The sequence below is a fragment of the Pipistrellus hanaki genome, assembly GCF_964339955.1.
Source record: "Pipistrellus hanaki genome assembly, chromosome: 1".
NCBI classification, from domain to species: Eukaryota; Metazoa; Chordata; class Mammalia; order Chiroptera; family Vespertilionidae; genus Pipistrellus; species Pipistrellus hanaki.
Window position 1 is genome coordinate 67,755,656 of NC_140503.1, and position 20,425 is coordinate 67,776,080.

General features: G+C 43.4%; 1 protein-coding gene across 2 annotated transcripts in view; it reads left to right on the plus strand.

Moving 5' to 3' along the window:
• Positions 1-20,425, plus strand: part of SCG5 (secretogranin V) — a 56,686-nt gene that overhangs the window by 22,824 nt on the left and 13,437 nt on the right. For both annotated transcript variants that reach the window (XM_084895493.1, XM_084895492.1), the window contains exon 3: positions 13,969-14,118. In XM_084895493.1, coding sequence (XP_084751619.1) covers positions 13,969-14,118 — 150 coding nt within the window. The remainder of the gene's footprint in view (positions 1-13,968; positions 14,119-20,425) is intronic.

The following is a 20,425-nucleotide window of genomic DNA, read 5'->3' on the forward strand; positions in this document are numbered from 1 at the left end:
GAAGGAAGGGTATTAGACATTTACGATGTGAAAATCCCACACTTCAGTTGGTCATGTCTCTCAGTAAAGGCTCACTAGCAAGGGGCAGAGATCTGTCCTGGGAAGGAGAAACCCAAGGCACGGACTGTGCAGAAGGCGACAGATGGGTCCTCCGACCTTTGAGGAGAGAGCCACTTTCTGTGGAAGTGTATGTGTTTACCTCAAGTCGTGGAAAAATACAAAACTTTCGGGGCCAGCCAGACCTGCTCCAGTGAGGCCCTCTGGACTTCCTGGGACTCATTGTCCCCTCACGCCCACCCACGTGCCGCACACTGACCACGTCCTGCCCAGTCCTTCCCATTCCCACTCTGCAGCCTCCGCACCAGACTTCAGACTCCTCGTCTGCCCACTACTGTCTCCCCTCTACCCTTCCCCCCCCGCCCCCACACACACTTTCTTTCCTTGCTTCCTCAGGTGCTCTCTCCTTTGTGCCTTCGGCTCTCACTGTCAGGAGTCTCGGGGGACAAACCAAAGGGGGCAGCACCGTTAGCATAACCCGACTGCTTCAGTCTCCCAGACGTTAACAAAAGGAAAACAGGTCACTGCTTTATAAATGATGTATCGAGGCGTGCCGGAGGAATGAAGGCAGAGACCACAGTGTATTTTTAGCATCTGCTGTTTGTGGTAACTGCTGGATCCTTTCCCTTCAGCTGAATGGCTGGTATTCAGGAGAGCGTGCCCACTCCCTGCCAGACTCTCCTCACGGAGCTCCTTTTTATGAGGTGGGTGCCTGGCTCCTTGGCACCAGGCGGCCCCATCACAATTCTCCTTTATTGCCCAGCCCCTGATGCCCAGTTGGGCAGCTCCAGCAGGGCCACGGGCAGGGCTGGGGTATGGATGAGACTGCTGGCTGCGAGCTGCTCAGGGTGTTACCAGACTGTGCAGGGCAGGGGCTGTGTCTGGATGCTTGAAACCGGCCATTTTCAGCTGGAGAGATGCAATAATTTTTAAAACATGCAATACCTGACTATTTAGTGGGGGGTGTTGACCTCTTTTCCCTTAGATTGTCAAATAAATGACAGACAGCCAACACAACAATAGCTGTTCGGCGTGATAGGTATAATTTAGAATGAGTCTAAATTATACCTATTTATCTAATCAGATGGGCAAACAATAGAATCTGTTTTTTGGTGTGCTGCAGAATTGTAGTAATTAGTCTATGTGTGCCGTGAGATGAAAAAGGTTGAAAATCGCTGCTCAAAACCTTCTGGCATGAGGCTGGCACTCAGTCACAAAGGAACAACAGCAGCGAGAACCATGGCTGGCTCCCCATCTTCCTGTCATGTCCATCCCATTAGTGCCTGGCTAGGGTGGGTGCTGGCCCACCCCCAGGTCACAGACATTCTAGGTCCTGAGTGAACTAGAAAATATGAGGAGCCCGTCTCTGACAGGTCATTCTACCAACGATCGCTCCAGAGCTAGAGCCGATTTAATCACTGGAAGGTGGACACCCATTGGAGGGCTGAGGATGGGCTTCACACCACCCATGGGCTCTCTGGGTACCACCGTGGAGGAAAACAGCGCTGGAATCCCCAGTCTCACTAGGTTCCTGAGTGGCTTTAGGCGAGTAACTCAATCCCAGCACTCATTTCCACTTACAACTGTGAGTGGTAATTCTTGTCCTATTGACCTCATTAAAACATTTTTAATAAGGCTATAAAAGTACTTTGAAACTTTGGAAACCATATTAAAAAAAGGAGGGAAGTGGTGTGGGCACCATTTATTGTCTTATCTTCCTTTCTGACCAACTTTCTATCAAAACCGTCTCCACCAGCCCCAGCCAGGAGGGGCTCTTGCATTATTGTAAATAACAGCATTTGTGCTGTGAAAGATTGGCTTCCTGAGGGAGCTGTTTACCTCCAGGTCCCACGGAATTGGTTTGAATGAGACAAGGTGCTTGTAGTGGGAGCCTTTTCTTGTGAAATGATGACGTGCCTCTTTAATTAGAGTAAACCTTAAACAAAAGAACTTTGACTTGGCTACAGTTTCCTTATCTGACACCTCAGTGGTATTTTTTTTTTTCCTTTTGCATCAGCTATTTATTCATTTACTTAATTGGGATGATATTAGTTAATAAAATTATATATTATTTCAAGTGTACAATTATATGATACATTACCTGTATATTGCTTTGTGTTTACCAAAAAGTCAAATCTTTCTGTCACCATATATGTGACCCCGTTTATCCATTCCTGCTTCCTCTCCACCCCTCTTCCCTCTGGTAACCACTACACTGTTTGTCTGTGTTAATGAGTTTTTATTTATTTATTTTTAAATATATTTTTTATTAATTTTATACAGAGAGGAAGGGAGAGAGATAGAGAGTTAGAAACATCAATGAGAGAGAGTCATTGATCAGCTGCCTCTTGCACACCCCCTACTGGGGATATGCCCGCAACCAAGGTACATGCCCTTGACCGGAATTGAACCCGGGAGCCTTCAGTCCCCAAGCCGACGCTCTATCCATTGAGCCAAACCGGTCCTGGCCATGTGTTAATGAGTTTTTGTTCATCTTGTTCATTTGTTGCTTCCAGTTTTATATCCCACATGTGCATGAAATATGGTTCCTTACTTTTTCTGTCTGGCTTATTTCGCTTAGCATGATATTCTCAAGGTCCATCCATGTTGTTGCAAATGGTGCTATTTCTTCCTTTTTTGGGACTATGTAATATTCCATTGTGTATATGTATCATATCTTCTTTTTTAAATATATTTTATTGATTTTTTAAAGAGAGGAAGGGAGAGAGATAGAGAACTAGAAACGTCGATGAGAGAGGAACATCGACCAACTGCCTCTTGCACACCCCCTACCGGGGATGTGCCCGCAACCAACGTACATGCCCCTGACCAGAATCAAACCTGGGACCTTTCAGTCCACAGACCGATGCTCTACCAATGAGCCAAACCAATTTTGGCAATCATATCTTCTTTGTACAATCCTCTGGTGAAGAACACTTTGGTTGTTTCCATATCTTGGCCACCATGAATAAAGCTGTAATGAACATAGGGGTGCAAGTATAATTTCCAATAAATGTTTTCATATTTTGGGGGTAGATACACAGAAGAGGGGTTGCTGGGTCATATGGTAATTCTATTCTTAATTTTTTGAGGAATTTCCATTCTGTTTTCCACAGTGGCTATACCAGTTTTCATTCCCAATAACAGTGAATAAGGTTTTCTTTTCCCCCACAACCTCTCCAACATATATATAATTATTATTATTATTTTTCTTGTTGAAATGGGCATTCTAACAGGTGTAAGGTGGATTTAAAAAGCCTCTCAGCAGCCACACTGGATGTCACAGACTCTATGAACCAAGATGGTCACTGCAAGGTCTCTCTCAGAGCTAATTTAATCCTATCTAATAAAGAGGTAATATGCAAATTGACTATCACTCCAACACACAAGATGGCCACCCCCATCTGGTCAAAGATGGCCACCTCCATGTAGAGACAAGATGGCCACCACAAGATGGCCAGCAGGGAAGGGCAATTGGGAGGGACCAGGCCTTTAGGTGAGGACAGTTAGGGGCAAACAGGCCTGCAGGGGAGGGCAGTTGGGGGCAACCAGGACTGCAGGGGAGGGCAATTGGGGGGTGACCAGGCTGTCAGAGGAGGGCAGTTAGAGGTGACCAGGCTGGCAGGGGAGGGCAGGTAGGGGCAATTGGGCCATCAGGGGAGCAGTTAGGCATTGATCAGGCTGGCAGGGGAGTGGTTAGGAGGTGATCAGGCTGGCAGGCAGGCGAATGGTTGGGAGCCAGCAGTCCTGGATTGAGAAAGGGATGTCTGACTGACTGTTTAGATCCAGTGGGATCAGGCCTAAATGGGCAGTCGGACATCCCTTGAGGGGTCCCAGATTGGAGATGGTGCAGGCTGGGCTGAGGGACACTCCCCTCCCCATGCACGAATTTCTTGCACAAGGCCTCTAGTCTTATATATAATATGAGGAAGTCTGGCTCTCTTGTTTTCCTGCCCTTTGCTACTGAAAGTAGTTTGTGAATGAACAGCATTAGCATCACCTGGGTGCTTGTTAAAAATACAAATTCTCAAGCCCCACCCCTCAGCTGTTCACTCAGAATCTGCATTGTGATTCATGTGTGTGGTAAAGTAAATTAGAAGACTTGATTTGCAGGGCCTAAGCCCACTCTCAGTTTATTCATTTATGGACTGTACTTCACTATGCAAAGGACTTGGAATGGTTAGCATTAATAACTTATAAGGGAGGAAGAGACAGTGAACTTTGAAAGCCATAGCAGCCTGGACTATTTAATGTCGTTGTGCCACTGAATACAGTTCAATGCTCTGTGAGAACACACTGCTACTGCACTATTAAGAAGAGGAAAGGTCACATTCCAAAGCCACTGCTTATTTGCCTAAAATTCATAGTGAAAAATGTCCTTTAATGTGGTTAAATAAATGAATATTGATGTTTCAAAGGATGTGTCAGTGATCTGGATACTTTATGAAAAATCATCTTCTCGCCGAAACCGGTTTGGCTCAATGGATAGAGCATCGGCTTGGGGACTGAAGGGTCCCGGGTTCGATTCCGGTCAAGGGCATGTACCTTGGTTGCGGGCACATCCCCAGTAGGGGGTGTGCAAGAGGCAGCTGATCGATGACTCTCTCTCATCGATGTTTCTAACTCTCTATCCCTCTGTTCCTCTCTGTACAAAATCAATAAAATATACTTTAAAAAAAAAGAAAAATCATCTTCTCCAATGAAGAAATAAGAGATATTACTTTATTTTTTATTATTATTAATTTTTTTTTTTATTGATTAAGGTATCACATATTTGTCCTCAACCTCCCATTTCAATCCCTTACCCTCCCCATTCAGGCCCCCCCCCCTCACTCAGGCCTCCACCCCCCTATTGTCCTTGACCACTGGTTAGGCTCATATGTGTGCATATAAGTCGTTTGGTTGATCTCTTCCTTTTATACCCAAGAGATATTACTTTAATTGGAAATCTCAGTTCACTCAGATTTTGTTTTTTATGCTGTACATTTAAGGGGGGTCAAATGACAAGATGAGGTGTTATATCAGAGATTTATTCTATGACCAAACAGTTAAAAACCCAACCAATACAACAAAATGGTAAAATTTGGGGCATCAGTATGTATTCAGTTTCCTATTTGCATTTATTATATACTGGCAACTGATCTTCAGAGTCACTAAGGTAGGAAAATGGGTTTGAAACTGAAAGGAATTTTTAATTAAAAAGGCAGTGCCCCTTTCTGAACAAGGTAGTATTGGAAGTACTGAACCCCAGTTAGTAGTCCATATGAGTCTTGCTGGGAGCTGCCAGGTGGAGATCTAAAAAGTCCATGAGTGGGAATATGTGGAACAGAGGTTGACCAGATAGCCAACTGAAACCAATTTCAACCATCCACCTGGATCACCATGCAGAGGAGCAAGAATCTAGGCACAAAGCCGGCATGGCAACTTAGAAAAGGGCTGAAAGCTGTTTTCCAAGATGTGGAAAAGAGACTCAGTAGATTTCTAGGAAGTGTCCCAGTGCAGGCCAAGAAGGAGATTTAAGAGCCCTGACCCACATCAGACCAACTCTGGTCTCCTTCCCTTTCTTTCTCCTCCCTGCCCTGCATTGCCTCTGAATATGAGAGCTGATTTACACTTTATCGCCAAAGCAATGCAAAGAAAACCCACCAATAATTTGATATCTAGAGCTTAGAAATAAACAGCTGCCTGGTACCAATTTTATTAAATGAAGCAAATTTATATAAACAAAACTGGGCTTAAAACTTATTTGGCAAGAATTAAATATTTTCTGTTTATTCTGGAGACATTTGTGGGGTGCCATGGCTGTGATGGAAACAGATAATGCATCATCACAGGGTAGAATTAACTAACTCTGACATAATTTTAAAGATGTAGTGAAAGATCCTATCTTTACCGATGGCATTATTTCCCCAAATCAGTGTCTCTAAACCTTGAGACCTCAGGGACTCTTAACTCATTTCTCCCTTGTACAGTTTGAAATCTCAGATATTTCTGCTCATGTTGTGACCACCCTAACCCCAGTCCTTGTCTCTTTGTCCCCGAGTTTCAGCAATAGCCTTACGGCAGGTTTTCCTAACTTTTCTCCAACATCCCTTTGCATAAGTGGTCTTCAGAAGAACACTTGGATACATTGGTTTTGAGCAGGTTTATAGGGGTTTAAAAACAAAACAAAACTCTGCAAGTGATTCTGATGTGCACCCCTAGATGGGAATTAGAACTTTAAACTAACTTATTGCTAAATTAATGTTCTACACATCGCTCTCTTGCCCAGAGAGCTTTGGTTGAGGTTTATCACTATATAAATTCATACTCTTAGGCTTGGCCTTGGCCTTATCCCCTCCTGTGCAGCTCCTTCTGTCCCCAGCAGTGCTTGGCACTGAGGTTCAGATGTTTCATGCCCATACCCACCTCTGGGCCCTCAGTGTGGTTTTTCCTTTGCCTCCTGTAAGCATGGATCCTGTCTGTCCCTATTTAATTCGTGTCACCTCTTCATGGGTTCCCTGACAGGATCATTGTTTCCTGAGTTTCTACATCATTTATAGTCTATACCAGTAGTCGGCAAACCGCGGCTCTCGAGTCACATGCGGCTCTTTGGCCCCTTGAGTGTGGCTCTTCCATAAAATACCACGGACTGAGTGAGTCTATTTTGAAGAAGTGGTGTTAGAAGAAGTTTAAGTTTAAAAATTTTGGCTCTCTAAAGAAATTTCAATCATTGTACTGTTGATATTTGGCTCTGTTGACTAATGAGTTTTCCGACGGCTGACTTTAGACTAACAGAAAAAGTAATTATTTAAAGATATGTGTTTGGTTGAGACTGGGGCAAACAGAATGAATGCCATCCATAGCATCATAACATTTTGGTTGACTTGGCTACAGATGTAATGGATCAGCAAATCTAAACAATATAATGAATCAGCCAACTGGCCTTTCTCAACTATATAATTTTGTGATATATAATTGATAATGAACTTATCAACTCATTATAATTACCAAATTATTTTCTGTATGCTTTCCTTGTCTATAAAATTCATGGTCCCAGAGAGTGAAGGATAGATAGCATCTGTTGCTTCTACATGTCTGCCATAGTTCCTACCTCAGAGAGGGCTTCTTGATTCGATGTCATAAACTGTAGTTTTTAAAGAGCCTGTGTTATAGTGTATTTACCTGGTGCTAAACATCTGTTGCCTCCTAACAAGTGCTGCATTCATGTTAATGGCACTGGTGCACCGAGGTAAACAGAGCCTTGGCAGGCCTTCCATAAAGGAAACTGTGTTTGCTTCCTTCATTAATTACTAATGGGGCATTAAGACACGCATTCTCCTTTGAGCCAAGTTGGATAATTCCTGGCACTTAAGGCTAGGGTGCTTTCAAAAGCTGAGACATGTATTGACACTCCGGGGAGCCTGCCCGATGGCAAGCACAGTGGTGGCTGTATTGCCAAGATTGTACAAGGCTTCAAGTAAATCAATACCAGGTGTACTGATCTGTCTGTCCAACCTTTTGCAGGTCTTGGGTTAATGTGGGATAATAACTACGAGTCAACAAACTATCTCTGAAGGCAGCCATCGCAGTATGAATCTGACAAACCAACAGAAAGGTGAAAAATAAAAGGACCATCAAAGATTTACCGAACACTGAGAGTGCAATGCTAATAGAAGAAATATGAAACACAATATGAGTTGTCATTTTTTACTTAACTGTCAATTAGTGACAACATAAATGAAAATTTATACTCTGGACCAGGTTGACTAACATAATGTCAAAATGCTAAAGTGAAAAAAGTATGAAATAAAAGAGATTGACAGACACTTATTGGTAGATAAGTATAGACTGGTAGATACTTATTGGTAGCTATTGGTAGGTTTTGACATACAATCATCAGATTATGATAATTTAAATTGATAAAATGTAAGTAAGGATGTAAAAGAATATAATTGAATAATTGAATATAGTTAGACTTTTATGGACTCTGTAAAAATCCATCATATTTTAAATATTAACATGAAAAATTTACTAAAATACTTTTTTTTTAAATGCAGAAAATCTGCAGGCTACTCTCTCTCATCTCAAAGAAATGAGATATAATACAATGCAAATGTAAACCCCACATGATGCTGTCTATATTTGGGGGCTAAAGAAATTTGTAATTAAAGGAGGTAAGATTATCTTTTTAAGGATGAACTTTAATAAAACATAATAAATTAAGACAGTGTCACAAAGTCACTTCAGAGAGACAATAAAATTTACAGGACACTAAGATCTAGCCATTATCCTATTAAATCATTAACCTTTCTGAAGAAAAACATATGTCAATCTGAAGTGGAGTTGGCCCTAGCTTGTTTGCTCACTGGACAGAGCACCAGGCTGGGGACTAACGGGTCCCAGGTTCGATTCCTGTCAAGGGCACAGGCCAGGGTTGCGGACTTGATCCCCAGTAGTGGGTATGCAGGAGGCAAACGATTCTCTCTTATCATTGATTCTTTCTCTCATCATTGACGTTTCTGTCTCTCTCTCCTTCTCTCTTTCTCTCTGAAATCAATGAAAATATTAAAAAGTAAATAAATAAAGTGTAGCTGGTTCAGCCAAAAAAGGAAAAAGAAAGAGGAAAGGAAAGAAGGAAGAAAGGAAGAAAGAAAGAAAGGAAGAAAGAAAAGCAAGTGTCAAAAGGCATAGCTGGGCAGTGCTCGGGCTCATCTGGATGAGGGAGCCTCATCCAGCTGCTGAAATTAAATAATATGACAGATTGGCAAGACCATCCTTCTCATAGAGGCCAAGTGGAGCTATTGTAGCCTGATTTGTGTTCTACTTTCAGGCACCCCTTTTGATTTTTATTTGGCCCTTTGTGTACAGGTCTATGTAAAAGGTGATGATGCAATAAGGAGGTTGGGAGTGTGGGGCCTCTGTGCCCCACTAAAGTTAATAAATAGAAATTTATTCCAAGAAATGGCCTGCTCTTATGCTGGAAGAGTAAGGTTCCTGTGCCTTATAGTATACTAGAAGACCAGTGCATGAAAATTCATGTACTGGAAGGGGGAGTCCCTCAGCCCAGCCTGCCCACCTCACAGTCCGGGAGCCCTCAGGGGTGGGAGGTGACCTGGCGATCAGGGGAATGCAATGCCCCCAATCACACCTCTGCTGCTGCCACTGCCAGCAGTGCAAGCCTCTGTCAGCCCAAGTTACTTGCACCTTGGGTGGCCCTGGGTGGCTGAGGGGCTGAGGGGACTGGCAGACTCTGGAGGCAGGCTTGCGGAGCAGCCAGACCCGCCTGCGGGTGGGCCAGGCTGTGCCGAGTGCCTGCCACCCTGGCTGGGTTGAGGAGACTGGGCTCTGCTATCTTGTGGCTGAGGGTGCTGCCATCTTTGAGGGCGTGGCATTCAATTAGCATATTCCCTCCTATTGACTGTGTGTGCTGCCATCTTTGTGAGGGTAGGATGGTCAATTATCATATTCCCTCTTTATTGGATAGGATTAAGGGTATAAGAAAAAAATTTGTACTTACAAGTAAAGCATGTTACACAATGTATATTGTGTTTATTTACAGCTGTGATTGGTGCTCAGAGCAGATTTTGCTATGTATGGGGCATGTAAGTATTTGTTGAACTAAGTGGGGAAGGACAGAATTAAATTCTGGTGGGATAATTGGTTAGGTATTTAACATGCACTAAAATAAGAGTATGTGGACAAAATAATTAACTTTATAAATAGAAAAGCTAAAAGAAATATCCAAATGTTGGTACCATGTTTCCCCGAAAATAAAACATCCTCCGAAAATAAAACCTACTTACAGGTTTCCTTCTGAGTGAAATATAAGGCATCCCCCACAAAATAAGCCCCCCCCCGCCCAGGCTCTGTCTCAGAATCAAAATTAATTTAACCTAAACTGGTCGCTTCGGCTGCCCCGACTGGTGTCTAGCAACCAGTGACATTATGCGGAGTCCTGATGTCACTACTGTGTGGAGACGGAGCGGAGGTCGGAGTGAGCAGTGAGTGTGGGGCGGGAGAGATGAGGAGACTTTCGCAGATGCATGTAGAAGAACAGGAGGATTAGAGCGGACTGGACGTGGCGAAGGTGGTGAGTGCTGGTCTGTTTCTGGTGACACTACCTGATGCTCGCGGCCGCCCTCATGATGACTGAAGGTTCTCAGTCAGTGGCAGACCCTGCTCCAGCCCAGATCCAGGCCCCAGCAAGCCCAGTGACAGTCCCCAGGCAGGCCCCAGGGGGTAAATGTCTGATAAAGAGGTAGGGGGGGGGGGTGTCTGGTGAAGGTGTTCAGTGGCACAGGGCTGGGGGGAAGGGGATCACTTAAAATGACACAGGAGGATCAGAGGGGGCAATCACAATGACACAGGAGGATCAAAAGGGGTTACTAAAATGGTAATCCCCCCTCTGATTCTCCTATGCCATTTTGATTCCCCCCTCTGACCTCCCCTGTGTCATTTTAAGCGATTTCCCTCCCCCCACCTTGATACTCCAATTCCTTTTTTTTACCCCTAGAAATGAGCACAAAAAGAAAAAGCTACTCAGTGGAGTACAAGAACGGAATTGTGGAAGACTCTTGGGGCCAAAATCTTACTGCTTTCTGCAAAGAGAAGATGTTGAGTATCTGATTGGTCCGAAAATGGCGAGCAGAGTATGGTAACCTCATTGAACAAGTGGACAAGAGAAATGCTAAAAAGCGCAAGTGTGGATCAGGTCGGCAACCATTATTTTCCAAGCTGGAAGACCTGATCTGTGAATGGGTTGTTGACAGGAGAGCAAAGGCTTTGGTTGTGAAAAGGGCTCAGATTCAAGAATATGCCCTTGCAATGACACCATAGTTTGACATAGCCCTGAAGACTTCAAAGCATCACAACACTGGCTGGATAATTTTCTTCAGCAAAGTTAACTGTCTTTAAGAAGATCTATAACATTGTTTAGGTTGGAAGATACTCAAGTTATTAAACGAGCACTTGCATTCAAGTCCTTTATTGATGATGCTGACTTCTCTAAATACAATCTTTCCAACAAGATTGCTATGGATGAAACTGCAGTGGTTATGGGCCAATCATCTCAAACAACAATTGAATAGCGGGGTGCCTTCTTAGTGTACATTCCCTCCACTGCTTACGAAAGTGCACATGCTTCCTGTATTTTGGCAATTCGTCTGGATGGCACTAAAATCCCACCTGTAATCATTTCTAAGGGCAAGAAGGAAAAGATTGAACGTGTTTTGGGCGTTTTTATTCTTGAAACTGAAAAAGCCTGGGCCACACAGGCAGTTATAAGGAAGTGGGTTGATTTAATGCTGCCGCTTGTTATGCAAGGGAGCCGAAGAGGTCTGCTAGGCTGGGATGCAGCCAGCGCTCACCGCGCTAAAGACATGAAGACATTTCTTCACAAAAGAAAAATAGATCAGATAATGATTCCCGCAGGAATGACAGCCTATCTCCAGACTCTTGATATTGCAATAAACAAGCCATTCAAAGACAATTTGTGCATGAAAATTAATGACTACATTGAAAATAGAATAGAGAGAAATCAGCGTGGAAACTTTGTTAAACCTAAACTGCAAGAAGTTGTGACTTGGGTGAAGAATTCATGGGAGAAAATCACTGACAGTTGCATTGCAAATACACTGTGAGCAGGCTACCTTGACAAGAAGTACTCATTTAAAGACAGTGCTATTGCTAAACATGAGAGATTTGGTCCACTGATTCTGAAAGAAATGGAGTCACAAGAAACTCACCAGGAAATCCAGGAATTGTATTGTTATGATGATGTTCCAGAAGATGATGACATGATTGTCATTGAATAAATGAGTAAATTCTTGATACTGTAGGATTCACAGTTTGTCTGGTTTGTATTGACAACTACTGTACTACCGTACCGTATACAGGTAATAAATTTCCTTTATTTTCATTTAACAATAAATGTGTACCGTATTCTTCTTCATGGAAAAATAAGACATCCCCTGAAAATAAGATATAGCTCATCTTTGGGAGCAAAAATTAATATAAGACACTGTCTTATTTTCGGGGAAACAGGGTAGTAGTTCTGAAAGGATAGGATTTTGTAAGTTTAGAAGGATGGCAAGAAATCACAAAGGGGAATAACAGCAACAAATCTGACTCTATAAATATTAAAAACTTACATTAAGAAAATATCACCATAATGTCCAGAATTCAAAGTCAGATGATATGGGAAAATCTTTGCAGAAAATGTGACATCCTGATATCTTTATTATATAAAATGATCATACGCATTTATATGAGAAATACTGAAGTTCCAAGGGCATGAACAGACAACTCATAAAAAAGAAATGAAAACTAGTAATAAGCACATGGAAAGATATTTGACTAACCCAGTAATCAATGACATTACAAATAAATAGTACTTTTTTTCCCCCTCAGAGCCTTTTAAATTAGCAAAGAAGACATAAAAATTATTTGTATAAAACCCAGTGCTGATAAAGATGCTGTAGAAGTGATAGTCTCATATTTTGTTGCAGATACTTTATAAATTGAACCTCCTTTTTTTTTCTTTTTACAAGACTTATTTCCCATTTATTTGATATTGCTCGGGTTGAAACCAGTGCATGCAAATCAATATTCTTCTCAAATAAAAAGAATTTGTTAACCCACTATTACCTTCAGAATCATTATAATAAAAACCTTACCTGAAAAGGGAAATACAAAAGAGATCTTCAAGGTCTCTAAACATGTGTAGCTCTTTTTTGGGAGAGCAGTTTGGCAATCCTATATAATAAAAGGCTAATGTGCAAATTGACTGAATGGTGGAAAGACCGGTCACTATAATGTGCACTGACCACCAGAGGGCAGTTGCTCAATGCAGGAGCTTTCCCCTGGTGGTCAGTGTGCTCCCACAGAGGGAGTACTGCTCAGCCAGAAGCTCACAGCTGGGGAGCACAGTGGCAGTGGTGGGACCGTATCCACGGCAGGGCTAAGTACCCCTCAGGGGGATGTCCGTCTGCTGGCTTAAGCCCACTCCCTGGGGTCCTGGACTGCAAGAGGGTGCAGGCTAGGCTGAGGGACTCCTCCCCACCCTCCCCCCCTAATGCACGAATGTGGTGCACTGGGCCTCTAGTATAACATAAGGAGCCATCAAATTCTTTATAGCCTTTGACCTTGTATTTTGACTTACGGAAATCAATACTGAGGAAGATTAATCCAAAACATGGAAAAAATGATTCCTAAGAGTAAATTGAGAAGCACTAAATGTCCCATGTAGGGGAATGATTGATATGCTGTGGTCGAGCCACTGGCTAGAAAGCTACACAGCCATTCACAGAGACTGTGCAGCCACACGGAAGACTCTTGTGTTTTAATATTAAGTAAAAAGTGAATAAACATTTATGTATACAAAGCTATGCAGAGAAGAAATGATTAAAGTAACACTGAATGTGAAGTGGCTGATCTAGAATGGCAGTGACTTTTTTCTTTACCTACCCTTTGTGGTTATGGGTTGTCATTCAGCCTGTTCTCACTTTTTCCTTTCCCCACCTTCCCTCACCCAGGCCAGAAGCTCCACACTCTGCTTCCAAAGCCCTACCCACCTGAGTCAGTGCTGCTCATGTCCCAGTTGGCCCAAGAAGCCCTCCCTCTCACATCAGTAAAATGAAACTCCCCCTTTTCTATGCTTCCATGATGCTGTGTTGACATTTCTATTCTAGAACGTATACAGTGCACTTTGTGTAGAAAAGATATATGTATAATATATACATATATACTATTGTATATATGTGTCTGTTTCTACAACTAAATTTTAAAATTTTTACCAAAGGCAGGAATTGCTTGGTTCTTTTTCTCTCCCCAGCACAGAGCGTGGAGCATTGCATGGATGACATGCCTGATTCAATATTCGTTAAACGAATGTAACTGCACTGAAACGAACTGCTTCTGGTTCCCTGGCAGGTGGAGCTCATGAAGGTCTGCAGCACTTGGGTCCTTTTGGCAACATCCCAAACATCGTGGCCGAGTTGACTGGTGACAACATTCCCAAGGACTTCAGTGAGGATCAGGGCTACCCTGACCCTCCAAACCCTTGTCCCGTTGGAAAAACAGGTAATCGACATGTCCTTTGCTTCCCACGTATGGCAGTGGCCTTGGGAGGAAATAAAAAATTCTAAGATCAGCCAAAACCGGTTTGGCTAAGTGGATAGAGCGTCAGCCTGCGGACTGAAAGGTCCCAGGTTCTATTCTGGTCAGGGGCATGTACCTTGGTTGTGGGCACATCCCCAGTAGGGGGTGTGCAAGAGGCAGCTGATCAATGATTCTCTCTCATCGATGTTTCTAACTCTCTATCCCTCTCTCTTCCTCTCTGTAAAAAATCAATAAAATATATATATTTTTTAAAAAATTCTAAGATCAGCTACAAATATTGTGAGAGATGGTGTTTCTAGTCCAAATGAGCCCTCATGCACTTGTAAGTGTATTGGAAGGGAAATTTTATTCTAGAATACGTTTCTTGATGAGTTCAGGTATTCAGATACCCCCGCATAGGACTTCCTTGCCAGGGCTTTACATTCTGTCTCTCCCTCTTTGGAAATGGAAACTGAGGCTATTTTTTATTTTTATTTTTTATTTTATTGATTATGGTATCACATAATTGTCCTCATCCCCCCATTCCCATCCCAAACCCCTCCCCACATATGTCTCACCCCCTCCCTCTCCTCCTCCTCCTCCTCCTCCTTCTTCTCCTCCTCCTTCTTTTTCTAAATATATTTTATTGATTTTCTAAAGAGAGGAAGGAAGAGGGATAGAGACCAGAATCGAACATGGGACCTTTCAGTCTGCAGGCCGACGCTCTATCCACTGAGCCAAACCAGTTTCGGCCCCACCTCCCTTCTATGATGCATAATGGCTGCCCATGTTTAGTGTCTTTGGAACTGGCTACTTGGTTCGTGGATTGCCCATGCCATTTGTTTTCCTGACTTCTCTTGACAATCAACATTCCAACTACATCTCAATTAGTTAGAATCCATCCTGAAATGTTTCCTTAGTGTCCAGGAGGTGGAATGAGGGGAGGGGGTCTAGTAAGATAAGAAGTTGGTTAAGGAAGAAAATTGAAAATTTCCTTGCTACTTGTATGTTCTTCCCACGCTCCTATTTCCTGACACCAAAGAGAATGACTCGTGAATGGGTGGAGGAGAATCCAAGATGGCTGCACAGGTAAACACCCAGCCGCAGCCACACACAACAATTTCAATAAAATACAACTAAAATATAAAATGGACATTACCCAGAACTACAGGAAAGTCGAGTGACTGGAAATTCTACAATGAGAAGCAAGGAAAAAACCAGAAGGAAGAGCAGAGGAGCTGTAAAAGCCTAAGGTACAGAGACACGCAGCGGGCGTGGAGAGGACAGAGCTGGAGAGGAGAGGCGGCTGAGTGCCTGGCTGGCGTTCCCTAGCTGGAAGGAGATAAAAGCTCCGACTGTGCTGAACCCCAGACCCGACAGCGCTGAACCCCAGTTCTAGGCCAGACCCTGGGGACCCAGGCTTAAACAGAGGGACCCGGGGCTGTGAGGCAGAATCCCAGGGGAGCAGCGAAAGGCAGAGCCCCCAGAGGCACGCACATTGTGCACAGAGGACGGACTGTTGACTCTGCTGCCAGATTGCCCTGGTGGAAAGGAGACAGGGGCTCCTGACTGTGCTGGGCCCCAGTTCTAACTGCTCTGAACCCTCGTTCTAGGACAGACCCTGGGGACCCAGGCTCAAACAGAGGGAGCTGGGCTGTAAGGCAGAACCCCGGGGGAGCGGTGAAAGGAGGTCCCGGAGGCACGCACATTGTGCGCAGAGAAGGGATGGTTGGCTGTGCCACGGGATTGCCCTGGCGGGAAGGAGACAAAAGCTCTGGACTGCTCTGAATGCCACTTCCAACCCCAATTCCAACTGAACTGAACTCCAGTTTTGGGCTCATTGGGGGAGAGCCTAGACTGTTTCGTAGCAGGTGAAAATTGAGGATACCTTTCTCTCAGAGGTGCTTGCAGGGAGTACTGAAGGACCCTAAGGAATACTGAGACTCAGGAGCCGCATAGGGCGTGGCTGATGGAAGCCAAGCCTGTAGGCTCCACCCTGGAACTCCGCCCCATCAGGGAAGCTGCGAAAATGCCGAGACAATGAAATAGATCACAAACCAAAGAAATGGAGGACAAAAAGTGACTGGATATAGAGTTCAAGACTACACTTATAAGGTTGTTCAAGAATCTCCTAGAAAAGGCTGATAAAATAAACGAGGCCTATGAGGATATGAAAAGGGATCAACTAGAAATAATAAGGGATCAACAAGAAACAAAGATTACATTGTCTGAAATAAAAAATATTATACAGAGTCCTAAAAACAGAATGGACGATCGCAAGAATCAAGTCAAAGATTTGGAACAAAAAGAGCCAGAAGACACTCCTCCACAGAAGCAAGAAGGCAAGAGAATCCAGAAAATTGAAGATAATGTAAGAAACCTCTGGGACAACTTCAAGCGAACCAACATCAGAATTATGGGGGTCCCACAAGATGAGAGAGAGCAAGATATCGAAAACATACTGAAAGAAATAGTGACAGAAAACTTCCCCCACCTGGTGAAAGAATTAGACTTACAAGTCAAAGAAGTGCACAGAACTCCAAACAAAAGGAATACAAAGAAGACCACACCAAGACACATCATAATTAAAATTCCAAGAGCAAAAGACAAAGAGAGAATATTAAAGGCAGCAAGAGAAAAGCAGGTAGTTACCTATAAAGGAGCACCTTACAATTGTCAGCTGATTTCTCAACAGAAACCATGCAGGCCAGATGGGAATGGCAAGAAATATTCAAGGTGATGAATAGTAAGAACCTATAACCAAAAATAATCTATCTAGCAAAGCTATCACTCAGAATCGAAGGCCATATAAAGAGCTTCACTAATAAAAAAAAGCTAAAGGAGTTCATTATCACCAAACCAGAATTATATGAATTGCTGAAGGGGGTTCTTTCGGAAGAGAAAGTAAATAAAGATAAAAATTATGAACAACAAATACGTAACTATCAACAAGTGAATCTAAAAACCAAGAAAATTTAAAAAAACTGATGAACAATATTAACTGTTGAATATAATAGAATCAGAGGTATGGAAGGGGAGTGAACTGACGATTCTTGGGGAAAAGGGGAGAGGGGGATGTGGGAAGAAACTGAACATAAACTGTGCACCTATGGATGAGGACAATGGGGGATGGGGAAAGGGCAGAGGGTGGGGTGGGAACCTGGTGGAGGAGAGCAATGGGGGGGGGGGGGTGGAAAGAGGAACATTTGTAATAATATGAACAATAAAGATTTATTAAAAAAAAAAAGTGACTCGTGAACGAGCTACACTTATGCTGGGCTTTGAGCAGCTTACTTGGATGGTTAAAACAGTGGCTCTAGGCTTGGACTACCCAAATTCAAACCCAAGGTCAAAATCTGTGACCTTGAAAAAGTTAATTAACCACGTTGCACTTTAGTTTCCTCATTTGCAAAATGGGGGTTATTGTGTGAATTAAATGAAATTATTCATGTGAAGCACTTGGCATAGCGCCTCGCACAGAGTAAGGATCATTAAGTGACATCCTGATTGTAGTGAGCTTGGCCACTAGTAAGTAATGCACCTCGTTTCCTTGGGCTTGGGTGAACTTTTAGCCCCAAAGTAGTCTTTTTCTCCAAGCCTAATAAGAGTAGTTGGTACCTATTATCCTTATTTTATATGCACAGAAACTGAAGCTTAGAGAGTAACATGCCTAACACTATCTATATAGCAAGTAGCTGAGCCAAGACTCAAACCCAGGCCTACCTGATTCAGTACCCTGCACTCAACCACCATGACAAATTGCCTTGTTGGAAAAGTGTGTAGCACTGGCCCCTTCGCTTTTCTTTAACACAATGCATGTTTTGTCTGGAAGACTCTGTCTCTGAAAGATACTCCTCTTTTCATTTAGGGTGAGGTCTCTGTTTTTCATGGTCACGGAGCCTCCATCCTGGGATGGAGCAACCAAAGCAGTTGGATGTGGCCCAGAAGTGGGGATGCTGGCTCCTGCTGCATTTTACTTGCTTGTTGGGCTTTGGAGGGCAGGAAGAAAGAGCCGTTTAGAGTTTGAAGACCAATAGTCCCCATAGGGATTTGGTTAAGTGGACAGTGCAGTGGTTCTTCAGGTGTGGTTCCATGACCTGTAGCATCCGCATTACCTGGAAACTTATTAGGAATGCAAACTTAAAAAAAAAATAATTCTTTATTGTTGAAAGTATTACATATGTCCCCCTTTTTCTCCCATTGACCCCCTTCAACCCTCCCCTGCCCCCTGACTTAGGCCTTCACCACTCTATTGTCTGTGTCCATGGGCCATGCATATATGCATACCAGGTCTTCGGTTGATTACCTCCCACCCACCACCCTCCCCCACCTTCTCTCAGAGATTCCGCATTCTGTTCCATGCTTTCATGTCTCTGGATCCTCTCCATTCACCAGTTTATTATGTTACTTAGATTCCACATATGAGTGCAATCATGTGATACTTGTCTTTCTCTGACTGACTTATTTCGCTTAGCACCGTGGTCAGCAAACTGTGGCTCTCGAGCCATATGCGGCTCTTTGGCCCCTTGAGTGTGGCTCTTCCACAAAATACCACAGCCTGAGCGAGTCTGTTTTGAAGAAGTGGTGTTAGAAGAAGTCTAAGTTTAAAAAATTTGGCTCTCAAAAGAAATTTTAATCGTTGTACTGTTGATATTTGGCTCCGTTGACTAATGTCCCTCCATGCTGTCTCAAAGTTTAAGAAATACTTCTTTTTTACTGCTCATAGTATAATGTGGTATAGATGTACCACAGCTTTTCTATCCACTCATCTGCTGATGTGCATTTAGGCTGTTTCCAGATCATAGCTATAGTAAATTGTGCTGCTATGAACATAGAGGTACATACATTCTTTCTGATTGGTGCTTTGGGTTTCTTAGGATATATTCCTAGAAGTGGGATCACTGGGTCAAATGGCAGTTCCATATTTAATTTTTTGAGGAAACTCCATACTGCTTTCCATAGTGGCTGCACCAGTCTGCAAGGAATGAAAATTTTAAGTCTTACCCCAGACCTATTGGATCAGAAACTCCGGGGTAGGACCCAGGGATCTGTGTTTTAACCCGCCTTCTATGTGATTCTGGTGCATACTAAGTTTTAAAACTGCTGTTTTAAGAGGATGGAAAGAGAAGCGGACTTAGAGCCAAGAGATCTAAGTTCTAGTGTCCACTACAGCGGTCTTATTTCTTCCCAGGGCCTCAGGCTCTTCAGTATGAAAATGAAGACATAGTCAGTACCTTTAAAAAACATGCAATGTAGCTGAAACCGGTTTGGCTCAGTGGATAGAGCATTGGCCTGCCGACTGAAAGGTCCCGGCTTGATTCCGGTCAAAGGCATGTACCTTGGTTGCGGGCACATCCCCAGTGGGGGTGTGCAAGAGGCAGCTGGTCGATGATTCTCTCTCATTGATGTTTCTCACTCTCACTCTCTCTTCCTCTCTGTAAAAAATCAATAAAATATATTAAAACAAACAAACAAACAAACATGCAATGTAGGTTATCCTGACAAAAGAAAAATACAGACTTATGCAATGAAGCACATAGGAGCTCTGAGAATAGCAATTAGGTGGGCTGATAGAGTTGAATAAAAACCCAACTCCCAGACCCTTTCTTGTCACAATTTTCCTGCCATTTCCTTTGTTATCTTTCTGTTACTCAGTCTTTTTTGTACCACAATTTGCATTCTAAAAGGGAAATCACTTGTAGATGTGGTCATTATTTGTAGGAAGTTGCTTGAGATATGCCTCACTGAGATCCTGACACCACACCATTGAGCAACCCAAGAATCAAACTGTCTTCCCCTCCGGTGCCATGCTCTCCTCTGAAGCAAGCCCCCTCACCTTGGTCAGAGCAGCGGGACCCAGAGAGCCCGTCCTCAGGGACAGGAGGTGAATTCCAGGGCACATTATCAGGCCCAAGACACATCTGGTTCCCAGGAGAGGGCTTCATCTTTTCTCTCAGTCTGGGCCCTCCGAGGTGCTGGCGGAACAATTATGAACAGGTTGCAAAGCTGCCTTATGCAGATGGCCAGAATTCTCTTCGTTTGCTCTCCCTTCCCTGTGTGTTAATTGCTCTAGATGAAGAAATTAGATGAACAGTTCCATGAAAAGTGGTGAGCCACAATAGAGCCACATTAGGGATTTGTTCAGGTGCTTGGCTTCCACCAGAGCTGATGCTGCTAAGAGCTGAGAGACTGGAGCCTAATGCTGCCGGAAGGTGTCAGAGCAGTCTCAGGGGACTAGACCACCATTGCCTTTGCTGGTTCATTATCCCTGTGCAAAGGGATTCTTTCT